The sequence below is a fragment of the Scleropages formosus genome, chromosome 2, assembly GCF_900964775.1.
Source record: "Scleropages formosus chromosome 2, fSclFor1.1, whole genome shotgun sequence".
NCBI lineage: Eukaryota > Metazoa > Chordata > Actinopteri > Osteoglossiformes > Osteoglossidae > Scleropages > Scleropages formosus.
The window spans coordinates 30,396,444-30,423,154 of NC_041807.1; the positions used below are offsets into that span (position 1 = coordinate 30,396,444).

Below are 26,711 nucleotides of genomic sequence, written 5' to 3' on the forward strand. Positions count from 1 at the left end.
GTAAGCGTGCAGCACCAATTTCTCAATTCATGGGGGATTCAAATTAATGACTTCAAACTCCAGTTAAAATTTTTAATTTTAACAAAATTTACTGAAAATATCAGTTAAAATTGTTTATCGTAGCTTATAAGAAATTGTTCTGCACATCATTAACTGAAACTCATTGCTCAATACAATTTTAATGAAATTTTATTTGTAAAGGATCACATTCTATAAGTAGTACCAAAAGCCAAACATTTCAGAAAAAATGTTACAGTTCATTAGTTTTCTTGCTAAATGAAACTTAAATAATCAGTAGACTATGAAATAAAAATTTTGATTAGTCTAACTTCTACTGTGCAAAAAACAGAATAACTAATGTAAATAAATTTCATATAGTGTACTCATTTAATTGGCAGCAGTTACCAGCCCTTCAAAGTTAGAGAAGGGCTTTTCAGAACTATCAGAAATAAATATAAACTGGCTCCTCATGTTACAAATGGTTGACTTATGAATTTTCAAGGATGCAAACATTTTTTCAATTACTCATGTATTTTCAAAAAAACTATTTTATTCTTGTATTTTCTGTCTGTAATAGAGTGAAAATAATCATGTTTTACCTGCCAAGCTGACATCAAACGCACCCTAAAAGAACAGGAATGTAGGACCACCTTAATGCAATTTACTTCCACAACTCGCATGGTGTAGTCAGGCATTTTTGACCACCAAAAGGAAATCATGGTGATAGTCTTAGGTATAACACTTTTACAGCAAGTCATGGACTGTTGCAAAGGTTAAAATGAGGTGCAAACCTATATATCATCAAGGTAACATAAGAGGCAGCAAGTGTCGAATAATCACTGAAAAAACTTCTAAATAAAACTGAGGGAAGTTACTGTTCTGCAACCTTTATGAAGATGCCTGACCCATGTTTTAAGAAGAAAATAGTATGCCTAACAGCATGTCTTCAAATGATGAACTAACGCTCATGGTAGGTGGAAAGGCATCCAGAGGGGCTTGCAAATATAACAGTAAATTTTATGGGAAATGTAGTAAGTTTTGCTCTGCGCCTGGTACTCTGTGAACCTAACACGGCCAAGGGTGTCGCATCAGACTAATAGTGGTGGATGCACCACATTGTAGAAGTCACCAACACTGGGCTGAGCCAATGAAGTTCAAAGCTTAAGATACAGTATTGCTCTGTACTGTAACTTGATGTTAAGAATAAAAGGTAAAGTCAGAAAATATATTTAATTCAAGTTTCTGTTTTGACTTTCATATTAAGCATTTATATACTGTGACTCTAGGGTTAGCAAGAAAATCGAATTACCAACAGTCTCCAGGCCCAACTGTGCTTGTAAGATGAGGAGCCAGCGTAACATGTTTTTGGTTAAAACAAATAAAAACTGACAATATCTTAATGTTGTCTGCCATAAAGAGCCTTTGGCATTCTGTGGTTTATCAGCACTGAGATTGAAGGGTACATGTCAGGGGTGTTAAAAGTTTGGACATCCAGAGATGTCAAATTATGACAATTTTAAAGGGACAGATGCTGAATTATCCACAGAGCGATGTTCATGAACCCGTCTGACTCTGCGTCCACTTTGGAAAGGGAGTGGTTGTTTCCAGGGTACCACAGCAACCTGTGAATCACCCCAGGTCAAATAAGTAACTTGAACAGATGAAGCAAAACCACATTCAGGGGAAACTTCAGCCTTATTACAGAAACGTTTTCACAACATTGCCATCTACAACACCAAAAACTAATTCCCAAACTTCATTTCATGTGCTTACTATGCAATCTACTGTCTACATTATCTAATTCACAAGCCATCTTTAGTTAAAATTGTGTTACGCTTCCAGCTTATCTTATATAATCAAATTAATGGCAACAAGGAGTTATCAATATCTTACATAACAGAATCCACATGAATGACTGACAAGAAGCTCATAAGACACTGACAGCAAGCATTAATTATTATCAAGAGACCTTCTGCCTTGTGCATTCTTATGCATCTTTTTTTGTGTATATTCCCATTTGAAAAACTCCCAATTACCACACCATGTGTTGCTCACTTACCTAACAGGAGATTTCAATGCTTTCAGCGCTCTGTAGTACTCAATCCCCTGCTTACTGGGGACACGCTTATCTTCTTCTCCCAGGGTTAGTAGCACAGGGGTCTTCACCTAGAACAGAGACACCATTCGAATACCTTGTCAATATTTGGTTTACCCTACCCTATGCTAATAAGGACCTTAGCCTACTTTTATATAAATTAAGTATGAACAGCCCATTGTATACTGGCTACAGGATGGACTCCTAGCCAAAGTGTCAGTTCAATTCTGGTTCTACTAATTTTATCTAAGTGAAGTACTTTACCACAATTGCTCTGGTAGAATATCTAGCTGTATAAATGACAAAACTGAAAATCACTCTGGGTAAAAGAGACAGGTGCTCACCCTAAGTTTGTACTATTTTCCATCATTCCTAAACACTGTCAGGATTAATGTTTGAGACAGAAACCTAATTAAAGCAGAATACTGCCCACATAGGTGAAAATCAATTTGTTTTCCAAAAATCAGTGTGTCTGAGAAAATGAAACATGGACAAACTATCTTCAGTTTTAGTCAGCAGTGACTTCAGTAAACAGACCACATCAAAGTGGTAAATGGTTTTAATAACAGGCAAAACTGAGTCTCTCTTCTTGGTTATGAAATGGCACAGTCCCCTTGCAGTTCATTTACTAATAACAAAACAAAAAAAAAAAAAAAAAACGCAAACTAGCCAAAATACAAAACCTTAACTTTCTAAACATCATCTAACTACTATCTAAAACCAAAAGTGTTTAAACATTTCAGCTTGTTTAAATAAGATGACAAGTTTATAAACTTAAACATTTACATTAATCCATTCAGTGTGAATAACCACTCATCCAGCAGATTGTCATGGTGGTCTGCCTGTCCATGAAGCACACGGCAAGCCAGGGTACAACCTGGATGGTATGCCAGTCCATTGCAGGGCAAACACACACTCATACATTCACACATATACATAACACAGAAAACAAATAGTCAGAAACTCATCTCAAAGACATTTGGGCATGGAGAAAGCATGTAAACTCCAAACCAACCAGGCAGGATTCCCCTCATGTGAACCAACAGCCCAGAAGATGTGAGGCACCAGCACGACCTACTGTGAAACTGTGCCATGCTTTAACACACACACACACACACACACACACACACACACACAGATAATACAGCTGCTTTCAGTCTCTTCAAAATGTCTACTTTTTATTTTTGTTGCCTTTTTCTTACATCGGCATACCCACCACTTTTGAACATATTTCTGATATCCTAACAGCTCCATAAATTTGCATCAAACAATGTGCGTCACAATCACCTCTGTATTCCCTATTAGAATTATTTCTATCGGCAGCTACTTGTGTAGTTTTGATCACCATGTGTCTGTATCTAAAGCTCTCTATCTGTTGTGAGATGCACTTTTGCATACCCTCAGTCATACAGAGCATTTGAGAAAAACACCTGCCAAATGGAAAAATGTAAATTTAATGAGGGGAGTAAGTGAACAGGCAGTAGGTCTTATACCTCATTTCAAGTTGAAAAATCCAGAAGCAGAAGCAAGTCCCCTATTAAAAGCTACAACACCAGCTACCAGGCTACAGTGAACACAAGAGCTTCAATTTAACATGACATCGTTGCTGAAATGGAGATATGCACTCACCTGTGCAACATGTTTAATAGGGGACTTATTTAACAGCTGCTCCCAGACAGTAGGGTCTGGCAGAATGTCAGTGCTGTAGTCATACCCAGCTTCCACCATACACCTATAAACGCAAACATACCGGTTGTCCTATCGCAGTGGAGATTTCAAACTGACTCACTTTAATGCAACAAGAGTCCCAATTTCACCACAATGAAACTCTAAATCATATGAAAGTGACAATAAACTAAAGTTTTCTGCGCTTTAAGTTTCTTTAACAGCTGACAATCTTTAAAAAACATTTTGTTTTGCAGGGACATCTCCACAAGGTACAATTTGTTAATAGGATGCATTGAGGTTAGAAAAACATGGACAATCATATAAAATTTCAGGTATTACAGGAGTCCAGAACAGTAGATGACAATCAAATTCTAATATTATTTACACATACATTTAAAAATTTTAAATAATTATTCATCCACTGGATGACTGTATAACCCTCTATACAAACAGTCTCTCTTGCAGTGACCCCTCATTACCAGTCTGGAATGTCAGTGCTGCCAATCATGGAGGCCAGGTTGATGACCGGGTTCCGGGAGATGCAGGCTCTGTAGAATTCAGGATACTGCCCTATCAGATGACAGGCCAGGAACCCACCATGGGATCCTCCAGAAACAGCCACCTTCTGCTTGTCGATCAACCCAGACTTTAACAAGCTCTCCAATGCATGCTGAAGAAATGGTGATTTAAGATATGCAAACGAGAATCAATCACAATTTCCTGCTGCCTGCAATGACACCAAAATTGACAAACTTCATCTAATGGAACAAGCCAAACAAAGTTACATTTTTGAGCAATGTGGCTACAAGAAACTTGATTAAAAAGTATGGCTGCCATTTTGATTTCCAACAAAGACTTCACACTCAGCTGAACAAATATGAACAGGAGACACCATGAACAATGTCTTCCACTTAAAGGTCGAAGGAGGCCAGGTCAGTTCTACCTGAACATCTTTCACATCTTGATCGCCAACATTGCCAGGCAAGGAAAGGATGCTGTCCTGACCATATCCAATCGATCCTCTGTAATTCACTACAGCACAAAGACAAACAAGGGTCACCTAAAATCTGAGCACACAGTAAAGCAGACAACTCATAAGACATGTAACAACACAACTGCATGAGAACAGGACAAACAAGGTCAGTTCTCACAGGAAGACAAACATTATATTGTGAAAAAGTTGCACTTGGTTGTATGAAATATGCCTCTCACTAAATAACAGGTCAGGCACTTTCAACTCTAGTGCAAATAAAATAAAGACCTGTTAAATGGTTTCATAATGGCCACCTACCAAATGAACAACTGCAGCAATTAGACAAGAGCGCAGTCTGAAACAGCAAGAAGCCAAGCCATCAATGATTTCAAGGACCCTCTCAAACCAAAACAACGGGAGCCCACTTACCCAGCAACATGCAGAAACCCATCTTGCAAAGGACTGCGGAGGACAGGAGCCACTCAGCAACAAACACAGAGTGGGGCCCACCTAGGGAAAGCAGAGCCAATGAAGAGGAACTCATCACCACATATTAGGCCTGGATACCTAGGAGTGCAAAAGTCAGCACTGCTGACAGCTTGTTCACTACATACCATGTGGGATCACAATCAATGGCAACTTGGTTCCTTCTTTGACATTCTTTGGTTTCAAGAAGATAGCCTCAAAATCCAAACCAGCTGCAAAAGGAATATTCATCAGAGTATATGAAAACACCATGCTGTAACATGCTCTACTTGAATTTTTGGCCATATTGAAGTCAATATACAGAAGAAGTTGCTCCAGCTTACACAACTCTAATCCAAGACTGAAATGGAACAAACAAAATAAGTATGCAAGCATGCAAGTAGTAAATGTTGCCCTCGTACATTAATTTTCAGTGCAGAAAAGGAGATTGAAGGGAAGTGTGATTTCTAAGATTGTCATCTGCTATGTTCGATAGTTCCCAAGGCACCCATTCTCACGGTATTTGGTGTTGTCCTGCTCAGGGGGCGGTGTGAAGCTCAACACTTCCCAGTGGATGTCAGGCAAGGAAGGTGACTCCTCAAGAGTTACCCAGTTCACTGGCTCCTCAGACCCCACCGCAGGCAGAAAACCAACTCTCTGTGGGCCACAGCCAGATGGGTGATGATGTCCACATTCAACGTACAAGGCCAGAGGGCTCCTGACTCATATCAAGTGATGCTGGGTCTATAACTGTTCAGTGCCCGCATATAACACAATAACTGGTTTTCCTGTGTCTAGTGGTTATTCTCTACAGAAAATATGCATTTATTCTGTTATTCTTTATAAAAATTATTAAATCAAATTGATATTAAATTTATTGTACAATCTCTACCTTTATTAATACTATATTATTCTCTAGGAAGGGTCTGGTATTAACATACATGGTTGTTGTCTGACAGATTAAGATCCTTTATTGAGGCTCTGTGGCTTGCCAGTCTTACCAGGCTGGGCGGGCAGTTTGGGGAGGAGCAGCTGACCACCATAAGGTCCCGTATGATGGTGAGCAGCGTCCAACTGCCCATATCTGACTCTGACAACAAAACAATAACAAATATATATAACAATTCACCATGGTACAAAAACAAGGAAGAAAAGATTATTCAATTCCATTTGACTTACTTGACGTTAGTGTGCTGACATTTCCAGTTGTTATATCAACTTCAAGAATATCCTAAGAAGAAAAAACATGAAAAATGCTACGTTTAATTATCTGGAGAACCAGTTAAACTAAACTGATCTAGCAGTGACAGAGAAATTATTCTGTCACCAATATAAGCTACAAAAATTTATAAACATTTTTAGGAAGTCAAAAGTCATCATAAGCTTAAAAATAAACATTGCAATAATTGTCAGTACTATTACTGAGACCCTAATAAGTGGGTACGTAGCTCATTATGCTCAACAGATGTAGTCAAAACATCCAGCACTGGGTTAAAAATTTCCATTAAAAGAATTTCCCCTGCCCACATTGAGTTACAAATCACATGATTGTTCAGTTCCTTTAAAAATGCATTTTATAACACTTTTTAGACAGGTACAACACATGCATGTATAAAGAACATACAAAAAGCTGTATAAAGGACAGTTAATTAGAATACGCTGCTATTTCAGTACTTTGTGGTACAAGACAGGTGAAACTGAAAAGAGCTCAGGGTTAATGCAAGAGCAGAAATTCATGTGCATCAAGAAATTCATGTGTATCTTGTCTAGGAGTTGTTCTATATAAAATCATTGCGGCCTGACACCACCTGTCACAGATCTTGGAGTAACAGCCCCAGATGTCACATAGGGACGTCAGAGATGAGGGTGAAAATACTGAACGGTGGCAAAAAAATGTGAAGAAACTTGGCCTTCTTGATTTTAGTCAGTAAATACTGATACTGCAAAAGTTACAGCTCAGATTTGGACCAGCTATGGATGTACTAATAAGAAAAGACTAGGAGGTACTGGAAAAAGCTAGCTAAAGCACTACAGTCATGCTTCTGAAACACACATTTTAACGGGTCTGTGAACAAGCAATAACATGAATCCATTCAACATCGCTCTGAGAAAACAAGTGAGATAATGATAAAGTGAAAAAAGTTGTTTTCTATTTAAAAATGTCTGAAAATGTGAAACCTTGTCCATCCCCTGGATGGTGCTATTTTGTAAGACTAGCCAAGGTGGAACGAGATCTAAAAATATACCGTTTGGTGCTCTGACTAAGAGGACTTGTAACAGTGTCAGAATCTCCTGTCCTCAGGTGATCTGACATGAAATAACTCCTAGCATTATTCTACCTGTTCACTCTCAAATTGTGTTTGTGTAGTTTCTCAAAACCAAAAGAGGCCGCCAGACTTAAACGCCCATTATTTTTTAAAAATGTCAAAACAAATAATGCCTTTTTTGTTCTTATTCTTCGGTACAACTAGGTCCCTTCAAAAAAAAATTACCAGGCATCCTATGACAGCAAGTACAATACTTTACCTTCCTGCTTTTCTGTGCACAGGAGAGTAGCACGCGCTGGCTGTCAGCTGACCAGCAGAAGGGAGACAGGAAGGAGCTGTAGATCCCAGTGAAACCATCTATGTCAAATACACAAGCCATTACCATACAGAGCACAAACACAGACTGTCTATCACACTCCCCCTCTCTGAATGCCAGTATAGAGTGAAGCTAAGCCAAAGTCTATTGCGTAAAATAAACATAACAATAAAACAAACTAAACCATTCCTAATTAGAGCTATATTCGGCCTCATCAGCTTTATCTGCTTCTCTAATTTACACTATAGATACAGTATATAACCTTTACAAGCATGCACAGCATTGTGTGAAATACATAAATGTATGTAAATTTTATTTGTTCTGCAAGGCCAATAACAAATGCACTGAGTGAAACATTCAGGGAATCAGAAGTCAGTGATCAACAATTTTGTAAAGAAGCGGTGGGCAAACCTTCTTTTGGCCTGCTGACGATATCCACAATGACTGATGTCTTCTTTGTGTACCAATCATACTAAAAATCACAGCAGACATTTATCAAAAATCACAATTCAGGTTTCAGCTGAACAAACACTTCACCCAGCCCTGGGCTGCTGGCTTGCTTTATGTGGTTTATTGCTTTACATTTGCAGATGCTTTTACTCAGGAAATCATAAGTCTCACAAGAGGCCAAATCTTTCACAAGTGATTGCTATAGATGGGTGACGTTGTTGGTCACTATGTGCGTGCAGTGAGCACATCTCACTCTAAGCCACTCACTCATGACCCACTTCCTGTACATCCTTTCACACTGACCATGCAAAGCCGACTACACTGCTGGTGTGGTCCATACACCCCACACTCCAGGTAGACAATTCGGCACAGGTCCGGACTGAGGCGGGGGTAGCTGACAGCGCTGGAACCGGATGACAGCTGCTCTGCAATCCCAAAAATCAGCACATACTCACTCCACATCCACTGGTTCTTGACATCAGTGTAACTAACTCTGGGGCAGAACTGACTGTGGTGTTCAAGTTACAAATTACATATGGCCTACACGTTATTTCTTCAGCAGGTGGCATAGTGGTTCGTGTCATTGCTTTGTAATCGAAAGACCTGGGTTTAAATCCCTCCTGTAGTTGTATCCTTGAGTAAGGTGCTGACCCTGAATTGATTCAATAAACGTTTTAGCTGTAAAAATTATTTTATAGTTTAGTATGTGAAACTCACATTCTGAGATGCCTTGAAGAAAGGCATCAGCTGAACAAAGGAATGAATGAATGGGGGGGAGGGGCACACCTATATCTAAAACGCCTCACTTTCCCACCGAGAAAGTTAAAACAATGCAGTCTATAAAAGATATTATGTGAACAATAGACCAAAACTGAATATAGCATGTGTACAATTCACATGTACAACTAGTTACTAAAACAGAGATCACAGACACATTAGCAGCAACAGTACTTTAAAAATACAACTGAATCACAACCTTACTCTCCTAGGGATCTCCTATAGATCTAATCTGGATGCCCTCAAAGCCTGGATGGGCTGGAAGGAGCAAGTGAGTAGTGTGAGGCATGACATTATCTCAGTGGGATAGAGTTTGTGATTCGTTATTTGACTGTGCAATTTGAATGTACTAAAGAATAACGGAAAAAATAACACACTTACCACAGTTGCCACCTGTGAGATCCACATAAAACAATGAGGACCTTCAAGGGGGAAAAAAACACACCATTATTTCATGGAGAAACCATCGCTGTCGGAGAAGCACTGAAAAAAAAAATAAAAAATAAAAAATCGCTGGTGTACCTCCTGTTGGAGCAGTATCTCAGGCCCAGGCGAAAGGGTTCATGCCACCAGCCCACAAAGACCACCCCTGTATCATTGGGAGCCCAGAACGCCTATGGGCATATAAAAGCAAATAACTCTTGTTAAGACAGGGAGGTTAACATGCCTGCCATGGCTGCAAGAGACACGCATACATGCATACTGAAAACAGAGACTAAGTATAATATTAAACACATCTATTGTAGTGCTGGAAAAGAGGTCAGAGGCAGCACGCTAAGCATATACACCAGCTTTACAATATTTTCCAAAATGTCCTATTAACTCAAGCTTGAATCTAGCATATATTAGAAAACATTTTAGGAAGTTTTTTGTTTTTAATTTTTGTTTTAAAATACCAGATTAACTCCACAAAGACTTTTTAAATCAGTAATGAATATGGCATTAAAGACATTTATTAAATAGGATTAAAAATTGTTACATGATGTTGGGGTGACACACGGGTGCCTCACAGCTCCTGAGCTGTGGATTCAGACATGGGTGTGAATCCAGATCAGCCTGGATGGATTTTGCAACTGTTTTTGCATGGGTTTCCTCCCACAAGCCAAAGAATGTGAATGGTTGCATGAATAAGAATGAGTGCAATTGCCCTGCAAGAGCTGCATCTAGGGTGGACCCAATTCACTCTACACTTCCAGGATAGGTTCAGGACCACTTTGACAATCCACTGGATCAGCAGTTAATTATGGATTGATTGATTGTCGGAATTATCATACTTTTTCAAAGTTTATTCCTAAAATGCTGAATACACTGGTGTACAACAGTGCCAACAGTGACAAAAACTGAAATGATATGAAAGAAAATCCTTACCTGACCAGGGGAGATGTTCTCAGGGACACCCTCAAGAACAGAAACATTGTTGCCCTCAATGTCAAGGATGCAGAGCACAGGCTCACTCTTGTTCATCAGGGTTTCCCCCCAGTCCTCATAATACACAAACTGGTCCCCCTGTGTGTATGAACAAAAGTGCAAAATCAAATAGTAAAAAAAGTAGACATACCAAATTCACACCACTTATCTTTTACAAAGTAGGTTAACTTTTTTGTAGGGAAAACAACATAATCACAATTATGAAACTGACGACCCTAACTTTAAAGCAAAATTGAGACAACATCCTAAAACTGCAGACTAAAAAAAAACAAAATAATTAAAACTATCAGTGGAAACAGCCACTCCAATCTTTACCCATGTCAGAGCTAAGTGAAAGCTGACTGAATTTGTCTCCTTACCTTCACAGCTTCCTCCTTCTTCCCTCCTTTCACAGCGTCATCGTCATCTCCCAGGGAACATGTTTCAGGACATTCTGTCTGTAATGGAAGTAGTACATTTTCAAAGGTTTCAGATTTAAATAGTGGTACTTCTGCTTTAATAAAAGCTGGAGAGAGATTCAAAAATACACCACTGCACTATTAGTCTTTATGTAACTTTATGGCAAATATATTAGAGTTGAGAATAAATGTTACAACATCCATAAATTATTCATCACAACATACAGCCTTAATGACTGATATGCCCTCAAGAAAATGGTTTATGTTCATTCTGCCAAATGAATTATTAATAATGAGGAAACCTGGAAAAATGACACTGTCTTTGGCCTCCTCTTCTCAGCTACATAGAGGAGGTGAGTCTCGGAGTGTGACCACACCAAGCATCCAAATAAATCTGGCCAAAAAAAAATTAGAAACTGTAAGAGTGCATGGCTTTTTATAATCTTTACAGTTCAGATAGGGCAAGACTCACCATCCTCATAGACCTTGCCATGTTTCTTCAGTGCTGTCAGGTTGATGCTCTTCACTTTGCTGTTCTTGCTCCAGACCTGATGGAATGAATTCAGAGGTGTTTTTTGGGCAGACTAAACTGGCTCTTGTGAAACTGATGTGAAAAACAAGCAGAAGCAGAACAAAATAACAGTTGGAAAAAGTGAGATTCACCTCCAGAAACTGCTTTTCTTCACCTTTAATCGTGCACTCCTGGACCACAGCTTTCAAATCACCTGAAGGGGAGTCTTTGCTCAACAGCCTAGTTAAAGAAAGTGCCAATGGCATTTCAGGAAACTGACAATGATTTCAGTAAAAGGTACATATATTAAAGATATTTACAATCTAGATCTGCTTGTAGGTGGCTGAGTGGGACAATGAATAGCGCTGGAGCCTCATAGCTCCTACACTGCAGGTTCACATCCACCTCAGTGTTCATGAGGGTTTCCTCCAGGTTCTCCAGTTTCCCAGGCCAACCATATGCATTTCAGGTGAATTAATGAACAAAAACTGCCCTTGCTGAGTGTAGCTTTGGACCATCACTCCACTGGACAAGAAATTATTGATTGAATGGACATGTTTCTCTTTTTTGGATGGTCTTTTTTAATTTACATTTATTCATTTAGCTGATGCTTTTCTCCAAAGTGACTTACAATGTTAAGGTCACAATTATTACATGCTTACAATCATTTACCCATTTATACAGGCAGGTAATTTTTACTAAAGCAATTCAGGGTAAGTACCTTGCTCAAGGGTACTACAGCCAGAGGTGGGGATCAAACCTGCAACCTTTGGGGCCAAAGGCAGTAGCTCTAAACGCTACGCTACCAGCTACCCCCAATTTAATAATACAGAAGAGCTTAAAAATGTAACTGCTTTAAAAAAAATCTAAATATGTTTAAAAGTAATTTGCTGTAGCACAGTAATTGCATGGAGCACAGATTTGTCTCAACAGGGATCGTGCAAAACAGTCAAAAGGTCACATACTCTCCTTTTATTTCTGTGCAATTTCCCGATGGGCCCGAATACACAACAGACTTATCATCGTGAAACACTATGTACTGCCGGCAAAACTTGACATTCTCGTTCCTTTCAAAATCACGTTGGCTCCATTCTGAAAGGGAGACAAGAGAGAAAAATCCATAACGTTTAACCCATAACCAAACATTTTAAGACTAAGGTGTTACAGACATTTAAAGAGTAAAGTGTACTAAAAAAAAAACCTAGTTATATTCTAAATGATATTTTAAATGACATACACAGCCAGGGAAGACATGATCTGCAAAGTGAAAATTAAAAGGTTCCACATTTTAACAAGGAAAAAGTGTAGTAAAAGTTCTTATTTTAGAAGTGTTTAAAGCAACAGCAGAACTAAAAAGCAGGCAGCTATAACATCATAGCATGCAGTCAGACATGAAGAAATGTGTGAAGAAAGGGGATTATATACCTGTGTATATATTACAGTATTTTCCTCCATACTGAGAGGTGATAACGGGTCCAATTTCAGCTCTGGCCAGAGAGGGATACAGGCTGTGTTCTCGGTAAAGCCTGGCAATCTCCTCGGCATCGGTGACCACCTTATTGTACAAGCGAGACACATTTGAGCGACAGGCCACTGACACACACTTCTTTAAGGTTTGCATTAAGAGTCCAGCTGGTCCAGGGACACGCTTTCTGTTTATTTTCAGGTTGTCTTTGAAAAAGATGAAACTATTATTATTATTCTTATATTATATATTATTATTAGGTGTGGTTGGACACCTGCTCTGCTGAAAAAAATTCAAGAAGCCAATTACTGCTTACATGAAAAATTGACAATAACTACTACATAATATAGGTCTATAATTAGAATTAGTCAATCAAATTCAGTGAAATGGCAAATGCTACTGGAACACGATTCACACCCAAACACGGACCTTCCCTTGTTCCTTCTAAACAAACTAGGGATTTTATGTAACTAAGCTATTTTACAAGCATTTTAACAGACTAAATTAAAATAAATAAATAGTTAAAAGAATAACTTAGATTAGGACTACATATTAAATGATATTTACACTCAAGACAAGTGCTTGTGACTACAACAACGTAAACCATTTCAGTGTTAGAGCAACAATAACATCAACAGTTTATTAAACTGAAATATTATAATGATAAACATTTTAACTGGAAGCAGAAGAAAATATAAGGAAAAATGAACAAACAAGCGAAACGGTCAGAATGACCGGCGTCTCGCTGCAGAAGTTGTTGGTCACCACCTCACCTACCTAACCTAGGCACTACGATCTTTCACTAAATTATCAACAGAATATAAACCCGCATGAATACAGAAATAGTAATCAATGATATTATTAACATATTAATAATTCCGCATATTAACGTATGGTATTTCAAAGAAAGTTTTAAAGCGCTAAAATCTACAAGAACACTGAAGGAACAAGAGCTCTGCGAACCTGATACTCCATACTGAGAAGCGGCGCGTGAGCGTGGGACGCACCACTTCCAGCGGACAGGGGGATCCGTCAAGGTGGTTCACAACGTCGAAAACGACGGCATTCAGTGCGCTTAATATGAAATACTTAAATATAACTCACAAATAACACACAGAATAATTACTCATGGATTAACCTTCGTGTAGCACCGGGATCTTAACAATTTCTAGTATTGTTTAGGAAACAATAATTATCGCTACATAGTAATGGTACATTCCAGATCGGAGTCGCGTGACGCGGAAGAGACAGGCTGCCGGTTCCCCCCCTCCCCCCACAGGGAAGGTGTTGCACAAAATATGAATATATTCCTGAATGTATATTACACGTACTTTAATATTGTTCAGCCTTACTACTGTCATCTCCAGCTAATTGTACTGTATTTAATGAATGTTAAATCTCCTCAGATTTAGTGAGTACATGGTTACTCCACCACTGTCCTTCTTTCAGTCTGAAAAGAACATCCCTCATGATCAAATACCTTCTATGTGCACATAATATCCTTTAAAATGTCATCGTCAAGGCTTATCTTTCCATTTTCTCTGTTTTGCTGCTGCTGATAGTGATTGTGTTTCTGACAATCAATGAAAGTAAAAATCTCAAAAAAAATATTGTGCACCTGCTGCTAGTAATTTCTTATTATTTTTGTTATTATTATTATTGTCCTTTATTTATCTTGTGCCTTTTTCCAAGGTGACTTACAATGTTATGTGATATATATAAGGAACCTTACAGTGATTCGCATGTTTATACAGCAGGGTATTCTTACTGTATCGATTCAGCGTGAGTCACTTTTTGTGACTACTACCGTAGGGATTTGAACCGGTGACCTTCAGTTTGCAACAGGCCCATCCGGGGCCCTTCCTGTGGCCCTAACGACACTGGAGGAGTGTCAGGCAAATAAGTGCAGCGTCTCATAAAAACGTACTCGAACTGACAGAACAGGTAAAGCGTGTTAAGTCTGTTTCCTGGAGAATTTAGTATCCTTGACAAAGCCGTTTTTTTATTTATGGACTCTTTTGTTGACGGTTTGCTTTCTGGGTGAAAAAAAATAAATAAATACAAGGGTAAGCAAGTAATAGGCTTAATTTTCCTTTATTTTTTCTGAATGGAAATGTGTTGTGGGGTCATTATTTTCATTTATCACATTACATGACATGATGCACCAAGTTTACTACAACCGTTTACAGGAACACTGACACATACACAAGGTTTTACAATGGATACATGAGATTTAGTTCATTGCACTTACAACAGTGAATGTAAGTTTTTAAAATTATTTAGGTTTTTCTTTTTTTTAATTCTTCTTATTATTTTTACATATCCACATCCACCTCCAGCCATCTCAGAAATTACATGGAAGCCAAGATAACTTTTTTGAAGAAAGTTTCTCATATTACAAACACAACATGTATAGAAACTCTACACAGACCAATATGTTTCTGATTACAACTTGTTGTCAACAGTCCATACGATCCAGCCACATACACAATGCTTTTTTTTTAATTTGTAAATTTGTTTCTTTTTGTACACAAAAGCACAAGGTGGCAGGTCACCCACTGCGGGACATATGAGACATCCCATGACAGTGATCATTTTACTCATGAGATTTACACGCTGTACAGAATTGTTCGTAGTCGTAATTGTTATTTACAGTGAGGATGGTTGCCTGTCATTCTCAATAAAGGGCTAAAGAGCTGCCGGCTGCTTGTGGTCATGCACTTGTTATTAAGTGGACAGATAAAGGCTCCCTGGCAGGTGTCTGTATAAGGGATGGTATCTGTGGCATTCTGTAGCAATCTTAAGCATCCACTCCCTCACTCTTAATCATTTTACTGTGAGCCATGTGCCAGTGTACATGATTCCTCTCCCCACCCAGAGCAAGCGATAGCAAATGAAGACATTACAGTTCTAATAGCTGTCCTGCTAAATAAATGCACATTTTTGGTTGACATAAAAAGACACTGTGCCTTTTTTGGCAATCGCTGTCATCGAAAACCCATACAATCCAAAGGTAGATGTAGGACTGCATGGGGAAGTAACTAGATGGCTTTCTTGATTGACCGTTTTGTAATAAGCCCTTACTTTATGCATAAAATCCCTTCAAATGTGCTTTCCTGAGACAAAATGATAACACGATTATAAGCTCCTGCAGGCAAAGAACTTGTTTCTTTCACTGATAGCTTTCAAACTTTCAAAGCTCTTCTATAAATCTCTCTCCCTATGTATCTTGTATTATTATTATTATTACTGTTGTTATCATTATTATTATTATTGACCTAATGAGCCAGTTATAAAGTGATATCACCACCTGTCCATAACTTTTTTCTGTGTATAGTGACCTGGAGGTATCGATAAACCAAACTAGACCTCTCTAATGATGTGCTGGACAGAACAGGAATGTCGGAGATGCAGTTTAGCACCTCTTCAACAGAAAGGAATATACTTAATACTAGCCGTGCAATCAACTTATAGACAAAAATAATTTTTCTTGGTTCTCAGTGATATACTACTCTGTTATAGATTCATATATATATATAAATATTATAAATCATATATATGTAACATATATTTAATATATTTTGTATTTTTATACGCATGTATTAACTTCTGTTAAATATATGTGCTAAAATATTTCTATTTCTGGATAAATTATATATAATCGTACACTCACTCATTCACTCACAGATTCATGCTCATGTATAATCTTCCACCGGCTCACACACTGGCTTCTTAATATAGCTTGTACTTTCTGGGGGCCAAGTGAACCGCAGAGCACATGATTTTTCTTAACTAAACAATCTTTAAATGAATCATCATTGTTTTCCACCGATTTTGCCATGACACAATTATCACAACATCACAGAATTTGCTCCACCTTCATCAGACTGAATATACTACATCTCTAAGGCATACCAGAGGTTTTGCTCCACATTTCAGATTGCATAGTCACTTTTGCTATAACAACCACATTACTTAGAAGAGCATTAGGAGTTTCCTGCTCTGCTCAGTGTTACTGACTGCAAATTAATTTGGTGGAAACGGCATGAAGATTATATTTATTCCTCATAACATATATCAAAGCCTTATGACAAAGGTCAACACCCTGATTTGTGAATGCTGGTCTCTTTGACCCAGATGGCAATTCATAAGAAAATGGAACCCACTGTCTACCCCTTTGGCTTTATATGATAGCAGTAGAGGTTCTAGTGATGGACTGGACCCTTGTCCAGCAGGTAAATACAACTGTTAATTTAGTTTCATGTCTCAGAACCTGGCACTGACTTGGGTCCTCTAAGTCAGCTGGCTTGGCACCCATTTCTGTGATAGTAGATAAATAACTTAACAAAAGTAAAAATTAATTCGATATTAATACATCTCACAGATATTGAATGCATTTTGTCGGTCTTGATCGAAGAGATAACAATTACTGCAATTATATTCACGTATTAAAAACAATTTATAAACATGGTTCATGATTTACCCCTCAGTAAAGAATCAAAACAAGTACTACTTATATCATTTTACACAGAGAATGACATCCAGCCCAGCTTAAACAGAAGGCGTGTGGTTAATAAAATCAATAAAACTGGAAGAAAGACATGAATACAGTAATATAAGGGACAGAGTTCTTAAAAATATCTGACATCATTTAGTAAACATCGTTGACTAAAGTACAACACAAACACACAAAATCCGAATTTAGAGACATTTATGTACAGCTCGGCTTCGCGCGTTTTACCTCATGGATTCAAATTACAGCTGTCTTCTTTGAGGGACAGTAAAGTATTGAAATGCATGTTTTCATTTTGGGACTGGCTTCAGTTAATCACACGTAAACATTAAACTCTTTGTGGGAATCAGTACTTAAGTACTTCACATATTTCATACTTCTTTAAAGAATTACTGGCACACAAATCAGAAGAAGATAGTATGTAAACACACAGAAATATCATTGTATTAACAAGTTAAGCCATAGTTTTCAATCATGTTGGTGCACCATTCTGATCATCCTGTGTGAACAAACTTTTAGTGAAAATTTGTCTCTATAATATTAGCCATATTTCAGCCAATTCACATTTACAGTGGTTGGCTTTTGGTTTCTTTGTGATATTTTCAGCAGCTGAAGTTTTTTTATTGTTATTATTATTATTATTATTATTATTATTATTATTTAGTGAATAACAAGTGCATAAACTGGCAGCCGAGTGCTACAGAGTCACTCCCACACATCTGAACTTAATGAGGGCGTGCAAGAAATTGTATTTTACTTAGCAACCCATGCTTTAAGCTACAAGATGAAGGACGATTATGAAAGTGTACATTGTTAACCCTTCTGCAATGTGTCCCACATCAAAGGGTGGGGGGGTCAAACATGCCACTGAAATAAAATACCTAATTCATTAATTAAATTACATACAAATAGCTAAATACAAACATCTCTACCCATTTTTTATTTCTCTGAAACGATGTTGCTGGGTATTCTCAGACAAAACAATGATGGAACTTTTTTTTTCTCTTTACATCTTCTCATATGAATCATTGCATAGAACATTTGAAATGAAAAAACTGCTTTTGACCTCAGTTGTTATTGTTTGCTTATCCTCTTTTAGGATGATTGTGAGCAAACGAATAGGAAACAGATAAATACACCGGGGCTATGACTTTTTCACCAGAGCATGCTTAATGTCAGCAACCACATAAAGACAATATATATCAACTTTAAGATTGGACTGGGTCAGGTTGGGGCAAAGGGACTGCAACACTGCAACAAAACAGCAGGAGGAAACTGACCTGAGAGATTTCTGTAAAAACTGGCAAAATCATGATGGGATCATTCAGAGCGCTTGGTAACTGATGACTGAAGTTCTCACTCTAATCATAGCACATACTGTACTTTATGTTCAGCTCCGTACAGGGGTAGTTACTCTGTACAAAACCTATTTAAATGTTAAATTCTGAGTTGATTTCCATGCACTGTATTGAAATTCTTGGTTACATTAATGTAAAAATGAATTGACTGCTATACTTACTGAATACACATGTAATAAATGAGTCCTCAACAGAAGATCCAACAAATGGACATGTACACTTCCCACCCCTACCCACATAATGAGTAGAGAGGTCTTGTTCTTTCTTTAATCATGTGGAATTATTTTGTCTAGCCTCCCACATGGAATGTCAAGATGTGTTTACCGTATGCCTCTTAAACTTAAGAAGTGAAGGCACACTACATACATGTACTTACTATATGTGTTACCAAATAATATACCAATATATGGCAACGTTCTTCCTCCATTGTGAACCTTCTCTGCTGTTGCATTATGTAATGTCTCCTTTACTTCCACATTTGCTTTTTTTTTTCCCTGCAGTTCCTTAACTCTTTATTATTAGGCAATTTGTAAATGCTGTCCTCCAGCACAAGGATGTGGTCCCACTATATTCAGCTCCTCCCTGTTTTGCTGCAGTGAGCACTGACAGAACATGCCTGCTTGAGATATATCAGTACATTACATTGTTTATGACAGAGGCAACACATTCCAGACCCCTTAAATCTAAAACAAGACATGATTGTGCTTTTCACATACTGCCTCCTGCATGCTATTGCTTTTTTTCTTTTTTCTTAAAAACAAAAAGTTATGAAAACAAATTATGGCAATAACAAAGATAATCATGAATGAAAAATAAGCAATACAAAATATATAAAACATATGCCAAACAAAAAATAAAAATATGAATTAGTATCACAAACTGCACTACAGCCAGTGTATTTATATACATTTAGCATATAGCATTAAAAGAAATTAAGACAGAACTATATGAATAAAAAAATACGTGAGGTATATAAGTTAAAAAAAATATGATTAAGGCTGCATCCTTTTTTTCATGAAACATAATCAGGCAAAAGGGAAAAAACCAAAACCTTGCAACAATATAACAATGGCTTTGCAACAGGTAAAAGACAACCCAGACCACATTGTATCCTGATGGCTTTCCTAATTTTGTCAGAGAAAGTCTTCAGTAATGTGGCTTGACTTGATCTTTTTACGATTTTTGTTATTATAGAGTAGACTTCTTTTTTCAAATGTCTTATGGCCTCCTTGATTTAGATCATGAACAGTGTTTAGGTCTTAGACAGAAATTAACATGCATTCCAATCCAAAGTCCCCTTGTGGACACATTGCAAGAAAGAAAAAAATCTGCATTCAAAAACACGGTGGTTCTGAACTGGAATGTAAAGATATCAAAACCAAAGCTGGAAACAGATTTGTTTTTGTAATTTGTAACCACCTCCACCTTGTACCCGTCAACATTCTCATCTGAAGAAAAAAATTTTGTACAGGAAAAACCTATGAGGGACTTTTTAGAACAAGAGGTCATTGTGTTTGGTCATCTGAGCGCAAAGATTTGGAATCAACGGTTCTCATGTGTTTCATGTACTCCCTGTGAGGTAACATCTCACACGTTAAAAAATAAAAATGTACTTATATACATTTCCTTCATGCAGACCCAGAAGACACCAAAACTTATTTTCTCTCTGTGCTTCATTCTTTCATAGCTTCTGCAGAAGGCTTTCCAGCATCCCCAAAAAGTCATCCAACAGGTGGAACTGACATTGCCGCTGCTGGAAGAAACGTGTCCTGTTGCTTTGTCCTCATTGATCCCTGGATCCAGCAGAATCCTCCATGATGTAGTGATGTTGGACCATGCAGTCATCCAAAGCTCTGATGAAAGTACAGTACACGCATGCTGTCTGTCTTCCTTAGAGCAAGAATTTTAAAATCCGGTGTCCATCTGGGAAATACCTAAAGATCCTGAAGAGAGTGGGTCTTCTGGAATGACCTGAAAAAAATGAAAAATTTACAATGTTGCAAATACATCAGTAAAGTACTCAGTATCTATAGTGCACCCAGTACTAGATATAACAGCGCACATGTTCTTCTATGCCTAGATTAGTCAGTCAGGGCTGCAGGACTGGGAATGAATGCTCTCACACATGACACTTTGTTAATTTCAGATACATTAATCCTGATATAATTTACACTGACTTAACCTGATTACAGAAGGGTTACATGTTTCAGATAAAAAGAGCACCACTGTGGTGGCACTACAGGAGATCCCGGTGGCCACCTGGTCTGGCAGATGCCTTAGAGAGATACTGGCCTCCATCATCGGTGCCTCTCAACCCAGAAGGCAGCTGCAACAGCTCAGGGCTCCACTGACGTACTTTGTATTTCCAGCGTCTGCTGCCTGTCAGGGGAAACAAATTAGGGCCTGTGCACAGAGCTGAGAGCTGAGAGCCGGGAGATGGGAGCAAGGAGTGGACTGAATGCAGCACTGTCTGTAGCCTGCTCACCATGGACTGTGAAGGCGCCTTTTATGTTTGATGGATTTTTTTTGTTTTGTTTTGTTGCCAGAGGTTTATCAAGTTCACACCGAGAATTTAACGTATACGTATATGTAATATCCCATCATTTTTCAGATTGTTATTCCGGAAACCAGCATGCATATTGAGAGAAAATCATCAGATAAAATGGTTCTGTATAGCTCCTGTTTATATTTGCATCTGTGGTAGGATATATCTCTGCGAGAGTATTTTCACTGACCCCATTATATTAACCCAAGATGACGCACCATGACTATTTTTTCCACAAAGCGATTTGTTGTCCATTGTTTCAGCTCTTATTTCACTGATGTGTTGGTTAACCCATGTGGAACATCTTTCACCGTCATTGTAGCTCCGCTTCCAGCAAATCATCATGTAACATCATCTCACACTGCCAAGAGAGTAAATATGGAGCGATGCGCATAAAACCAAGAAGCAAGACTACTTGCACATGTGACTGGTTGAAAGCAGAGTGATCACTGACCAAGTTGCACCAGTTAATTGGCTGATACCTCACAGACATACAGGCAAACCACATCAATTTTAGGTACAGCAGAAAAGGAATTGAGACATCAGAGAAGGACTTAATAAAACTGACCACGCTTGACTTTCGTCCCAGTCCCATACTCCTGTTAAACGTGTTCATTACTTTAGGCACTAGATGGCAGAAAAGCAAAGACAAAACTGTCTTGTCATTCGTTCAGCTACAAAAATCTGGCATAGGTGTGTGCTGAAAGATTTGTCTGAATTTGAAAAAGTGCACTTAGACTCAGTGGGTCTTTTGGTTTATCACATGATGACTAAAAGCGGAATGAACTGCTGGTTTGGTAAAAGTGCTTATTACTAAGCGCTGCCATTTTTCCCCCTAATTCCCTCTTTCCCCTCGACTGTGGAAAACTAACCCTTTCAAGCATCAGAAGAAAGCTAATAATATAATGGACTGTGTGGGTGAGGGTGATTGTGCGTGGCTGCTTTCATTTATATGTGCAGGAATAATTTAGCAGGGTGCATTTTGCATAACAACAGAATGTTCGGTAAGTGGCTGAGAATGGCAGACCATTTGGACTCACAGGTACATTCGTCCCAAAAGCTTTTTTGGCAGCGCTCATGCCAATATTTTCCAAGGATTTATGCTCAATTTCATATTTAAACCCATAAAGAATTAACAGAAGGAGCTTTGTGTTTATGGCGACAATGTGAAAGTTTGATAACCGAGCTGCTCGACTTCAGGCTTGTGCTCATCTTGGAAGTAAAGGGAGGCCACCTTGTGAGCTTTCTAACCTGAAACAGCCTCAGCACCAAATTCCCCTCCAGAGGCCTTGGCCTTGTGGTCTTGTGATTTCAGAGTGACGGCATGCTGAGATGGGAAGGAGACCTATCGGGGAGCCATGCATCCCTCCTTAGATCATAAACAGGTTTACAGTGTGCTTAGCAGGATCCAGCATGCTGCAAATAGAGCAGTACAAACATAAACCCGGATAAGCAACAGCCATAATAACAATGACTCTTTAAACCAGCTTGTTGTTATACTGCCAGGTTTGGACTGTGAGAGACCCACACTTTCTAACGAGCAGCAATGTTTTGCCTACCTCCTCGGCTAAGAGTCTGGGAGTGACGATTGACTCAAGTCTATCTTTCACCCAGCACATCAAAGCCACAACCTGGTTCTGCAGATACATCCTGCATAATATTCATAGAATCCATCCCAACCTCACAACTGACTATGTCCAACTACTTGCCCAGGCTATGGTGACATCCCGTCTGGACTACTGCAACTCTCCTGTGTGGCCTTCCTGCTACTGCCATCAAGCCTCTATAGCTGATACAGAATGCTGCTGCACAAGTTGTGTTTGACTTGCCAAAGCGTTCCCATGTATCTCCTCTACTCATTTCTTTGCACTGGCTTTCTATAGCTGCCCTGCTGGATCAAATTCAAGACCCTGGTTATGGCCTACAAATGCATCAATAGAACTGCTCCGAGCTATTTACAAGACTTGATCAACCTCTATTCCCCAGCCAGGCCCCTTCACTCATCTACTTCTGTTCGCTTGGTTGTCCCGTGCACGAAAAGTAAAGCATGGAGGTTCTTGGTTCTGGTTCCATTGTGGTGGAATGACCTTCCCCTCTCACTCAGAACTGTTGAAACTCTGTCTACATTCAAGAACGGTCTGAAAACTCACCCTTTCCGGACTCACTTCACGCATGACCTCTCCAGCTCATGTTTGGTATAAATGTTCATGCACCTTAACTTTATGATCATTCCCAGATAAGCCTTTACACAGCCGCTACTCCTGTATTGTATGTAAATGTATGTAAAATGACCTTTTAAAAAAAAAACCTTCCAACATTTTTTTTTTTATCAGGATTCATCTATCCTGCATTTTATGCACCTACTCGAGTGATGAACATCAGTACATCAAGCGGAAAGTAACAAACTAAGTTTACTTAAGATTCCCATGTCTGCAACTATCCCTCTTTCTCCTAATGTAATACACAAGTTTGGATTTTTGCTGAGATGTACGTTGCTCTGGAGAAAAGCGTTTGCTAAATGAATAAATGTAAATGGTCTCTGCCACCGACCAGACTGACCAGCTATTGCCTCCTGTGGCTAAGAGCCACATCCTACTCCTCTGTGTATACCAGAAAACTTTCTGCCTACTAAGCCTGGTATCTTTTCAAGATATCAGTTTATTATTCAATTATTGGCAGCACAGCGGTGTAGTGGGTAGCGCTCGTTTCTCACAGCTCCTACATTGTGGGTGTGGACATGAGATTGAACCTGGCTCTGTCTGCATGTTCTCTCTGTGTTTGCAAGGTTTTCCTCCAAGTGCTCTGCTTCCTCCCACAGCCCAAAGACATGTATTTCAGGTGAACTAGTCACTCACTTAGTATGTGAGTAAGTAACTCTGATTGCCCTGTGATGGACTGGTGTCCCACTCAAGTTGTTTCCTGTCTCATGCCCTACGCTTCTAGGACTGGCTCCTGAGCACTGTGATGACCCATTAGGATAACCAGTTATTAAGAATGAATGGATGCTTACTGAATCACCGCACATGGAAAAACCTAGTGTGTTTTGCCTTGTGGTCATAGCTTTTCTCTGAAATAATTTCTCGCTATTAAAATAATATTTACATTTAGCTTACACTTTTCTCCAAAGCAACTTACAACATTAAGCTATTTACACTCGCAAGTAATTATACTGGTGCAAATTAGGGTAAATACGTTGCTCAGGGATACTACAGCTGGAGGTGAGATTCAAACTGCAACCTTTAGGTCTAAAGGCAGTAGTTCTAACCACTACACTACCGACTGTCCCGTATATAATCATGAATAGCAAACAGCAAATAATGCGTTTTTCAAAAAGATTATCACTGCTTTTAGTCAAGACAGAATTCCCGCAGGGATTAGTTAAGATCCCAGTTGGTTGGGAAATCAAAATACACAGCAAGTCAGCAAGTATGGGAAATTCTGAAAGAATAATTCTGCGTTTATTCTTAACGCAGTGTTCAACCAGATATTAAGAATGTGCATCACAGCTGACCCATTTTTATTAAACATGCTCATGCAGCATATTTTGATAAGTAAATTTGCTTGAAATTAGCATATACTGCAGGCAGAGTAAGTGAATCAGCAAGGTAAAAATAATAGCATAACAGCAACTTTAGTACAGTGTGGATTTGCATGTACTATATATTTATTCAGTTGTTAGAAGAAGTTCATAAACTATCCTCCTGTGACCAAAGCATTCCTTGTTGTCCACTCTAGAGGACACTTGTTTTTAAATACATCTAAAAAACTGCACAGGATGAGTCATAATGCATCTTACAGAAGACATTCTATGTTTTTTTAAATGATAATGACAAATGTTTGGGGTGGGGCTTGGACAACTCAGAGATCCTTGACATTAATCCAAAAGGAATATTTTTTCTGCTAGGCCTCTAAGAAAGCTAAGACAGATGATTTTTTTATAACTAGTTGAGTGATGGAAAGAGTATTAACAGCATGTAACTTGGCGCAATTTCTGCAAACAAACACACAGGTGTCATCATTTAGAGACATCCTATAGGAATGAGTCATTAAGGTTAGAATGATCTGTGTTTTAAATGGATGGGGGTGTTTTTCACACCAAACATCCAGTTTTCCTTGGTTGTTCATGAAACAAGTGAATAAAAGATGTTATGATTTTCCAACAACTGCTTTGTATGGTTCAGGCAAGGAGTATGCAAAACCCTGTTTCAAAGAGTCATTTCCAGATCCTGTGCTTGACATGAGTGTGCTCTATTACGTTTCCAATAGCCATTACTGAAAGTACTTAAAGTTAAAGCATGGGTCTGAACAATTGTCAAAATTTGTCTTCATATATCCAGGTAAGATTCTGCCCCTTTATCTGATCTGGTATTTATCTCTCCACTAAAATCTTGTATATAAATATTACAAATTATCGTATATAAAGCATAACAATTCAGAATAGATAAGGGGGGGGGGGGGGGGGGGCGGAATCTAAATGAAGAACCCTCAAAACATGGCATGTGGTCTTAAATCTCCCCTCATTAAACAGTCAGTTCATGGACAGATGTATGACTGTCAGAGACTAGTACCCTTATTTTTATTCTAAGCAATCTGCGACGAATTTTAGGTAAAAAATTAGACCAACAGGAATTCTAGGAAACTGGTGTGCTTCCTCTGTAAATCAGTGACTTGCACCTTCAGTAAAGCACCCCTAGAGTTCTCACTGCCATATAAATATGCATTACATACTCCTTTGGATGTCTTCTCCCTTTTCCCTGTACCCCACCTGTCCTAAAAGCAGCATTTTGGCGGAAACCCTGTATCGTAGCATGCTGAGACATTTAAACAAATGGACACCTTTATCTGAGTCTTGCACACAGTGTTTCTGATCCAATCAACTGCTCATAGGCCTGAAGTGCTGAACACATCTAACACACTATGCTTCAGAGCACAAAGACTGTTTTACCAGAGCCCTGCTGTTGGCCAATACCTTTAACAGCAATGGCTGAACTGCCATAAACTACTTAACACACACACACACACACACACACACACACACACACACACACACACACACACACACACACACCCCATACAGGGGTCACAGGGAGCCAGAGCCTACCCAGTAACACAGGGCATAAGGGACACACCCAGGATGGGACGCCAGTCTGCCCCAAGACACCCCAAGCAGGACTTGAACCCCAGACTCACCAGAGAGCAGGACTATGGTCCAACCCACTGTGCCACCACACCCCCCCGCTACTTAACACCACACAACAAATTGCTCAGGTAACCTGAAAAAAAAACCTGAAAGCTGAGAATACAAATATATCTGGAAAATGAGTGACAGTAAAAAAAAAGAAAAAAAAAATATAGTAACGACTCGCGTTACTGATTCAATGTAAATAGTTGCATTATGGGAAATAATGTTAAATGTGTAACCACTGGGGGCACTTAGGGGAAAAATGATGGGGTGACCGTGTCTCCCAGGGTGTTGGGGAGA

General features: G+C 38.8%; 2 protein-coding genes across 5 annotated transcripts in view; both read right to left on the bottom strand.

Moving 5' to 3' along the window:
• Window positions 1-487: 487 nt before the first annotated feature.
• Window positions 488-13,820, bottom strand: LOC108925571 (acylamino-acid-releasing enzyme-like). The gene is made up of 23 exons (XM_018737614.2): window positions 13,777-13,820; window positions 12,774-12,903; window positions 12,314-12,440; window positions 11,501-11,588; window positions 11,310-11,385; window positions 11,140-11,231; window positions 10,799-10,876; window positions 10,380-10,517; window positions 9,534-9,625; window positions 9,393-9,433; window positions 8,538-8,659; window positions 8,196-8,256; window positions 7,728-7,825; window positions 6,381-6,432; window positions 6,203-6,291; window positions 5,720-5,858; window positions 5,351-5,434; window positions 5,166-5,246; window positions 4,707-4,795; window positions 4,243-4,433; window positions 3,725-3,827; window positions 2,060-2,166; window positions 488-1,622 (listed from the first exon to the last, which is right to left on the bottom strand). The coding sequence occupies exons 1-23, from the start codon at window positions 13,786-13,788 to the stop codon at window positions 1,517-1,519; spliced, it is 2,196 nt and encodes a 731-aa protein (XP_018593130.1). The 5' UTR covers window positions 13,789-13,820; the 3' UTR covers window positions 488-1,516.
• A 5,842-nt stretch (window positions 13,821-19,662) lies between these two features.
• bsna (bassoon presynaptic cytomatrix protein a) overlaps window positions 19,663-26,711 on the bottom strand; it is a 132,340-nt gene continuing 125,291 nt past the window's right edge. For 2 of the 4 annotated variants that reach the window (XM_029247357.1, XM_029247361.1), the window contains one exon: window positions 19,663-21,063. The gene's annotated coding sequence lies outside the window, so the exon portion shown is untranslated. The remainder of the gene's footprint in view (window positions 21,064-26,711) is intronic. The other 2 variants (XM_029247360.1, XM_029247358.1) reach the window with 2 other exon arrangements.